The sequence below is a fragment of the Nicotiana tomentosiformis genome, chromosome 5, assembly GCF_000390325.3.
Source record: "Nicotiana tomentosiformis chromosome 5, ASM39032v3, whole genome shotgun sequence".
Taxonomy (NCBI): Eukaryota; Viridiplantae; Streptophyta; class Magnoliopsida; order Solanales; family Solanaceae; genus Nicotiana; species Nicotiana tomentosiformis.
In genome coordinates, this window is record NC_090816.1 from 83,092,736 (window position 1) to 83,102,052 (window position 9,317).

Sequence of the window (9,317 nt, forward strand, 5' to 3'; positions counted from 1 at the left end):
AAGGGATCTTCTGTCTATCCCACCATCGAGGTTTCTCATGACCCGAAGGTGGCTCACCAACAAATTCAAGAAGCCCTTGACTAGAAGAGGGATCGTGATGCCACTTTAGCTTCTGGTGAAGGCCCATCTTCCCTAAGTCCCTAGCTCAAGGGGAAAAGGCAAAAAAGAAGACCCACCACCCAGGCCAAGGCTCAGGAGAAGCCTCCAATCATATAGGGAACCCCGGTAGGACCAGCCACAGTGGTCCTTGACGATAAATGTACCGAAAATGATGATGAAGCGATTTCTCTCCAAAGAAGAAAAAATATAATATTCCCCAGCTCAACCAGACCTTCGAGAACTCTTTACAGAGTTGGAAATGATCAAAAATGTTGAGTCCTGCTTCCGGGCTCCGGTTGTCGCTTTCTATCAGAGGGGTTCCACTTATGATATTCCTCCGCCTCCTACTTCAACATTAACTGAACAAGTAGAAGACGTACATTCCCCCCGGTCACCCGATTATGGGAACATCCAAAACCCTAATGGTAAACGCAGTGTTAATTTTTCGGTTTCTAATGAGTGAAACTTGGTTTCCAAGCCGGTGGGGACAAGGACCGGAGAAAGATGAATGCTCTTTCTGTGCAATGTCTGATTAACAACAACATGCACTTTGCTGCTTAGGTATCATCTTATTATTCTCTTTTCTCTTTTCATTTGTTTACCATTATATTCAATTGCTTTAATCACAAATTTTACAGGCTAACCTCCTTGCGTCCAAGGGCTTACAAAAGATAATCCTAGCCAAAGCGGAACTTGCTGTCGAGCGGGATCAAATTGCTGCTAAATGGGACCAATTCGTTGAGTGCCTCCTAGCTTTATAGGAAAAGCTTGCTTAGTTGGGTGAACTTTAAGCCCGGTTCGAGCAAACCAAACAAGAAAAAAGGGCTCATAGAATAGAAGAAGCTCAGCTACATACTGAGCTTGCTGAGTTGAATGATAAGTGGGCTGAGCTGCAGGATGTAGTGAATTTGGCAAAGGAATGTGAGTCTGCTTCCATGGAAAAAATCAACACCTTGGAAGCAAGCTTATATTCCAAAACCGAGGAAACTATTGTGGCCCAGGAGAAGAGGGCATGAATGGAGAAAAGGCTAAAAAGGGTCATGGAGAAAAATCGCGAGCATGTGAAGACCAATAATGACCTTTTACCGGACCTATGATATCTTGAGGGTTGATAATGATCGGCTGCAGTCCAATATAAAAAAACTCCAAGAAAAAGACAAGATCAAGAAGATTCTTTCCTACTTGAGAAAACTCACATAGTTTATCAGATGAGGAGGAAAACTTTTAAGGATGCCATAGAAGGTAATAAAATATAGATCAATGCAATGCCGAAGCTCTCAATTTGTAACAACGGCCTTCGAGAACTTTCCTGCCCGACCCACTGCTTCAAGCTTCTTAAGCACTTGTTCTAGGTAATCAAATATCGAGGAGGAAGCTGAAGAAGAAAAGATAAGGACAAGGATGAAGGTGTCGAACTGGACGCCGAGCAGCCTTCACCTTTAAAAGATGCAGTAGATACTTCTCGTTCTCCGGATTCTACTAATAAAAAAAAATTAATGTAAATATTTTTTTCCCTTTTGTAATTTCACTAAAGTGTAAGGCCCCATAAAATGTTACCTAAAACTCGGAGTTTCGTGGTGCCAAAGTAGACTTATGCGTTGTTGATAATAGAGATTCTTCTTGGGTTGAACAGTGCATTGAGGAGTTGAAGAAATATTTTGGAAATGCAGGGCATTTCTGCAGCCCATTATGCGGTTGCAAAACTGATCTGCGGACCGTAGATCTACCGCAGAATGCGGCAGAAATTTGGCCAAAATTTTTGGACCATTATGTGGCGGTATAATCATTTTACAGGCCACATAACCCCTAGCAGACCCAGCATAAAAAACATTCTGGAGGGTAGTTATGCGGCATTTATGCGACAGCAGAATAGGTCTGCGGACTGTAGACCGGTCGCAGAGTGAGGCATGGGTGCCCAGTTCCGGAGGGCAATTATGCGGTCGATTTTGTAGACCGTAGAAGCGTTATGCAGTCTCATATTTGAGTGCAGATGTGCATTGGGGCTTCATTTTTCAAACTTTTTAACCTGACCCTATCTCAATAATTAGACATAAGGGACGATTTTTAAAGGGGGTGTCTGGTATTTTAAGAGAGAGGGAGTGCCTTAGAGTGAGAGATGAATTCCCTAAGCTAATTGTTCCTCCAAAATCTTGTCCAAGCTTTGAAATTCAACAAGAAAGCTCACAAGGCCTTCAACCAAGAGGTAAGATTCTAGCCCTAACCCTCAATTACGAAATTTTGTTTGGGAATAGGTAATGGGGAGGAAGGTTTTGAGGATGAGGGTTGTTGTTTATGCATGCATGTACATTCATGAGTTGTGGAAAGGTAGTTGAACTCAAATGGGTAGACTTTGGGTTGTGGAGTGAAGGAAATCCTCTATAGGAGAATCTAGTAACAATAATTCCCACCTAGCGTTTGATAAAATGCTCACATGAGCTGGAAACGTGAACTCCTTCCTAATTTATGTTCAATTTTGCTATACCTCTAAATAGATCAAAGTTGCTAGGATTTCAGAACTGTGTAGTGAATTAAGGAAAGCTCAAAGAAAAATGTTGGCTAAACCCTTCTCTTAAAATTGAACCCCACAATATCCAAGTAAGTCCCGTGATGCTTATTATAAATTGATTATTTCGAATAAGCCTTGTGTTGAAAGATATATGCGTTCAATATGTGTTCCAAAGATTCTTGTTATTTTGGGTCAATGTTGAGAATGTGATTTAAGTATGGGTTGTGTGTTATTACGTTACGATTTAAAAGTGCGATTCTAATGAAAGCTATCATGTCAATTGTGTAAGAAATTGCATGTGCCTATGACCCTAAATTGTTCAAATATGTGTTTAAAGTCTTAATTAGAAAGGCCTTGTTGTGTATTACCCATGATGATTTTGAAAGTGAAAGAAGAGAACATAAAATATGATGTGCGGCCAACGTGCCAAGAATGATATTGCGTTATGGCCAATGGTGCTAATAAAATGAATGATATGAAAAAAATTATGAAATGTGTGGTAAATCCTTTTAATAATAAATACTCTGAGAGTATCGTTTATCCACCGAGGAAGGGTAGGTGGGAGCAACCTAACACAATGGTGTATCGGTGCTAAAGATCTCCCAACTTAAATTACTGAAAATTACTTGAAATATACTTTTTCCCTAACTTGACACCTTGTTACTGTCCGAGTCTCTTATTGATTTCCTATTTTATTCTCCGTTTACTGTTGCCCGTTCTATTGACAGGGTGTTTCATTTTACATACTAGTACTATTCCATATGTAGTAACGTCCCTTTTGCCGGGGGCACTGCATCTTTAATGGATGCAGGTGGTTCCATAGCAGGTGGTATTATTCAGTGATAGCAGCACACACTCACCTCAGTTGACTCGGTACCCCACTTCATTTTGGGGTCCTGTGTCTCTTATCCTTTGTACATAGCGTATTGAGGTATAGCCGGGATCTTCTTTCTGGCACTGTCATTGCACTCTTTTATTCCTGTTATAGGCTCCATAGACATAGTATGGGTTGTATCTATTTTTGGGAAAGTTAAACTAAAAATGTTGTAATCATATTATCTGTTCCACTTTAAGTATGATTGTACAATGTACTGTTTTGGAGACCTGTTAATGACGTAACTAATGGAAATGAACTGGTGTTATTCACATGACCTCAAACTGCAATGTCAAACTAATGAAATGTATTCTTCTCTTTATTCATGGGTGAATGGGGTAAAAGGTATTGTAAAGTTTTGCTTGACCGGGGTATTTCGGTTTAGCGCCGGTCGCGCTCCCTGCGGTCGGGGCATGACAAACATGGTATCTGAGCCTAAGATTTTAAAGTGTCCTAGGATGTATTGGAGCCGTGTCTAGTAGAGTGCTTCTTATCGGCGTGTTTTCGACCACATCTATAATTAGCAGGCTACTTGGGAATTTAGGAATAACATCCTTTTTTGATGTTCTAGATCGTGCGATAAAGCTGATTGTAAGATTGTTCCTCCTTTAACTCATGCATTGCTCTAATGTTCACTATATGGCACCTAGGAAGAAAGTAAGAACTGGACAAGGAGCCAATTCCACCCAGGAGTGACAGTTGATCCTTTACTTGATGATGCGGGAGAGCACCCGAGGGGTGAGAACATTCACCTAATTACGACACCGCCTGAATCTATTATTCCTGCTAAGACTGTACCAGTTCCTACACCTACTTAGAGTGTTACGTTCCCTCCAACTGATATTATAGTTCCACCTCCAGTCCTAGCTTCCGGTCCCGGTGTATCTGATGGGGATCTCGGGGGAGCCAAACAAATGTTGGCTAAGATAGTGGCTTACCAGGCCCTAAGATCAAATGTTGCACCCACTGCTTCTAGTTAGCCAGGGGATTCCACTAGTTCCAGGGTTAACAAGTTTCTCCAGTTGGATCCTCCAGTGTTCACAAGTACTGATCCTGAGGAGGACCCCCAGGACTTCATTGATGAGATGCATAAGACTCTTCGAGTTATGCATGCTACTGAGACAGAGGGAGCAGAGTTGGCCACCTACCGCCTGAAAGGGGTGGCCTATTCTTGGTTTGAAATATGGGAGGACTCCCGTGAGGAGAGAAGCCCTCCGGCGAGCTTGAGTGAGTTTGCCAATGCTTTCATTGATCATTTCCTGCCTGCCGAGACTAAGGTATCTCATTCCGCTGAGTTTGAGAGCCTGAAACAAGGTAGAATGAGTGCATATGAGATTCGCGCGCCTTTCCAAATGTGCCATCTACATGTTACCCACTATAGAGGCTAGAGCGCCCCGGTTTGTGCAAGGCTTTAGCTCCTTGGTTATTAATGAGGCCGCTACAGCCGCCTTGAATTCTAAAATAAACTATGGTAAGATGGTGGCATTTTCTCAATACACAGAGACCCACATATTGAAGAATATAATGGAGCGTGAGAGCAGTAGCAAGGCCCGGTCCAGTCTGTAGGGGACCCAACATTCAGGGGTAGTGGAGGTGGTGGTAGGTCAGCATTCAGGGGAGGGTCATCAGGGCTATCCCAGTCGTTTTCTCAGTCTTCTGTTAGTGCACCGCCATTGATGCCCAATCAGCAACAGGGGAGCCGTTTTCGGCCCAGCCAGGCCAATAAGGGATCCTACAAGCAGGGAAGCTCTGGTGGGAGATTTCACCAGCAGCGGAGGCCCCCATGCCCTAGGTGCAGGAAGATGCACTTTGGGGCCTGCTTCATGGACCAACCCATATGTTACGGGTGTGGTATTAAGGGTCACATTCATAGGGATTGTTCTTCGTCTCACTAGAGCATGGGCAGGCGAACAATACAGCCAGCCAGTTCTGCAACTACTACATCTGTAGCACCTCCTCCAACTCGAGGCACTGCAGCACCCGTAGGGCGTGGTACAGATAGGGGTGGCGCAAAGAGTTCGGGAGGACCCAATCGTTTCTATGCTATGAGGGGTCGCCAGAATTCAGAGTCTTCTCCAGATGTTGTCACGTCTATATTGACTGTCCAATCTCATGATGTGATTGCTGTTATTGATCCCGGTTCCACTTTGTCATATGTCACTCCCTATGTTTCTATGGAATTTTGGATAGAACCGGAACAACTCCATGAGTTGTTCTCTATATCTACTCTGATTGGTGAGTCTATTATGGCCGCGCAGATTTATAGGGATTGTGTTGTCATGGTGCATGGTCGGGACACCATGGTCGATCTCATTGAATTGGGGATGATTGATTTTGATGTAATAATAATAATGGATTAGGTTTATTCATGTTTTGCCAAGCTTGATTGTTGAACCAGAACCGTTAGGTTTGAATTTCCAAACGAGTCAGTGATTGAATGGAAGGGGGATGATGTGGTGCCGAAGGGTAGGTTTATTTATTACCTTAAAAACACGAAGATGATTAACAAAGGGTGTATCTACCATTTGGTCCGGGTTATGGACACCGATGATGAGGTACCTACGCTTGAGTCTGTGCCTGTTGTGAATGAATTTTTGGAGGTCTTTCTGGATGAGTTCCCTGGGATCCCGCCCGACCGGGAGATTGATTTTGACATTGATGTGATGCCAGGAATGCAGCCTATATCCATTCCACCCTATAGAATGGTACCAACAGAATTGAATGAGCTAAAAGAACAATTAAAGGATTTGTTAGAGAAGGGTTTCATCTGGCTGAGTGTGTCGCCTTGGGGCGCACCGATTCTATTTGTAAGAAAGAAGGATTGGTGGCTAAGAATGTGTATTGACTATCGGCAGCTTAACAAGGCTAAAATAAAAAATAAGTACCCACTACCAAGGATAGATGATTTGTTTGACAAATTAAATTTTGGCTTGAATCTGTCACGTTCTTGGGTCATGTCATTTCCAGAAAAGGAATTGAGGTTGATCCTCAGAAGATTGTAGCTGTGAAGAATTGGCCAAGACTTACTACCCCAACAGAGATTCATAGTTTCTTAGGCCTAGCGGGGTATTAAAGGAAGTTTGTGGAAGGGTTCTCTACTCTTGCCTCTCCGTTGACTAAATTAACGCAGAAGACGGCTAAGTTCCAATGGTCAGATGCTTGTGAAAGAAGCTTCCAGGAGTTGAAATCAAGATTGACTACGGCACCGGTGTTGACCCTACCATAGGGTACAAATAGGTTTGTGGTATATTGTTATGCTTCAAGAATCGTAGTTGGGTGTGTATTAATGCAACATGGCAAAGTGAAAGCTTATGCTTCTAGGCAACTCAAGAATCATGAAAAGAACTATCCAACACATGACTTAGAGCTTGCAGCGGTGGTATTTGCATTGAAGATTTGGCGTCATTATCTATATGGGGTCCATGTGGATATATTCACGGACCATAAGAGTCTTCAATATATTTTCAAATAGAAGGAATTGAATCTGAGGCAGAGAAGATGACTTGAGTTACTCAAGGATTACAACATCGATATCCTATTTCATCCGGGGAAGGCTAATGTTTTAGCAGATGCTCTTAGTCGAAAATCTATGGGTAGTTTGGCTCACTTGGAGGCATATCAAAGGCCGTTGGCCAATGAGGTACATCGGGTGGCTAGTTTGGGAGTTCGTCTTGCGGACTCTTGTGAAGGAGGGGTGATTGTGCAAAATAGGGCTGAATCGTCGCTTGTGGTGGAAGTCAAGGAGAAGCAATATAACGATCCATTGTTGGTACAATTGTAAGAGGGGATTAATAACCATAAGACCATGGCCTTTTCTCTTATCATGGATGATGGCACACAAAGGTACCAAGGGCGATTATGTGTTCCAAACATGGATAGTGTCCGGGAAAGATTCATGATTGAGGCTCACACTTCGAGGTACTCTAGAATGATATGAAGAGGAATGTAATAGACTTTGTGGCAAGATGTCCAAATTGTCAGCAAGTGAAGGCCGAGCACCAAAGGCCCAGTGGATTGGCACAAAACATAGAAATTCCAATGTGAAAGTGGGAGATGACCAATATGGACTTTGTGGGGGACTACCTTGCATGCCTCGCAAGTTCGACTCGATTTGGGTAATTGTGGGGGGACTACCTTGCATGCCTCATACTCACGAAATCAACACACTTCTTACCTGTTAAGGCTATCGACACAGCAGAGCAATATGCTCAGTTGTAAATCAAGTAAATAGTCAAGTTGTATGGCACTCTAGTTTCTATTATCTCAGATCGGGGGCACAGTTCACGGCTAATTTTTGGAAGAAGTTTCATCAGGGTTTGGGTACTCAGGTGTATCTTAGTACAACCTTTCACCTGCAGACTGACCGAAAGGTAGAGCGAACTATTCAAACGCTTGAGGATATATTGCGCGCTTATGTTCTTGACTTCAAGGGTAGCTGGGATGATCATTTCCCACTCATAGAGTTTGCCTACAACAATAGTTATCATGCTAGAATTCATGTGGCACCTTTTCAGGCTTTATATGATAGGAGATGTAGATCTCCCATTTGGTGGTTCGAGATTGGGGAAGAAGAGTTGATAGGGACATACCTCATGCATCAGGCTATGAAAAAAGTTAAGATCATTTCAGAACGGTTGAAAACTGCTTAGATTCATCAAAAATCCTATTCAAATGTTCGATATAGGGATTTGGAGTTCAAAGAATATGATTGGGTATTCTTGAAGGTTTCCCCTATGAAGGGTATAATGCGGTTAGGTAGGAAAGGGAAATTGAGTTCGAGGTATGTCGGACCGTACAGAATCATTCAGAAGATTATTGAGGTGGCTTACATGCTAGAACTATCTCTAGAGATGTCCTTAGTGCACCCGGTGTTTCATGTATCCATGTTGAATAAGGTGGTTGGAGATCCGTCGCTTATTGTTCCTGTTGAGATTATTGAGTTGAATGAAGAATTAACTTATGAACAAATTCCAGTTTTCATTCTTGATAGGCAAGTCCATAAGTTGAGAAATAAAGAAATTACCTCCGTTAAAGTGTTATGGCGGAACCATCAGGTTGAAGAGGCCACCCGGGAGGCCAAGGAAGAAATGAAGAAGAAGTACCCTCATTTGTTTGAATAGTCATGTATTTATAAAGTTGTGTTCTATGTAAATGCTAAGAGTTAACATTCTATGAATTATGTATCATTTGTACAGTTGATGTTAAGGGTGTTCCTTTTTGGTTGGCGCTGTTTTTATGTTATATTGCGTCGTTAGTTCATGTATATGTTGTTAGGGTTGATTTCTGGGACTCTCTGACAGGTGAATAGACCCAGTTACAAGGGAAACTCTGGCAAAAATTTTGGAAATTTAGGGAGTTAGTCAAAAGTTGGAACTGTTGGTGTGTTATAGCAGCTGAGTTACATTAGTTTCTAATGGCGGATTTTGGCCCTCATTCGAGGAGGAATGTTCCAAAGGGGGGAATGATGTTACACCGCATATTTTTGTACGTAGAAGTACGCCATAAGTAAATTGATATAAGCTCAAAAATGAGATGTTATATCTCGCATTTTCGTACGTTAAAGTTTCGTCATAAGTTAATCGACGTAAGTTCGGAAATGACATTATTTGGATATTATAAGCATTATGCTACTTCAAATAAGTGATGAGTAAATTCGTGAAGGTGAGAGGGTAAACAAATCGAAGAAAATGAATTTCGTCAAAGTTTGACATTTTGAGATAAAATACGGTCCAAGCTACAATACCCCGTATTTATGGACTAGTGTCATACAAGGTACCACATGACCATAATCGTAAGGTGAGCGAAGTGTGTTAAAAGTGAGTAGTATTTTAAATAATT

The 9,317-nt window shown here is 42.1% G+C and overlaps 1 protein-coding gene across 1 annotated transcript; it reads left to right on the forward strand.

Moving 5' to 3' along the window:
- Nucleotides 1-8,224: 8,224 nt before the first annotated feature.
- LOC138892680 (uncharacterized) lies at nt 8,225-8,599 on the forward strand. Its single transcript, XM_070176416.1, has one exon. It carries the CDS (start codon nt 8,225-8,227, stop codon nt 8,597-8,599), a length of 375 nt encoding a protein of 124 aa, XP_070032517.1.
- The last annotated feature ends 718 nt before the right edge of the window (nt 8,600-9,317 follow it).

Excerpts from the sequence above, each read along its gene's own strand:
- LOC138892680 (XM_070176416.1), top strand. The coding sequence starts at position 8,225 with ATGCGGTTAGGTAGGAAAGGGAAATTGAGTTCGAGGTATGTCGGACCG.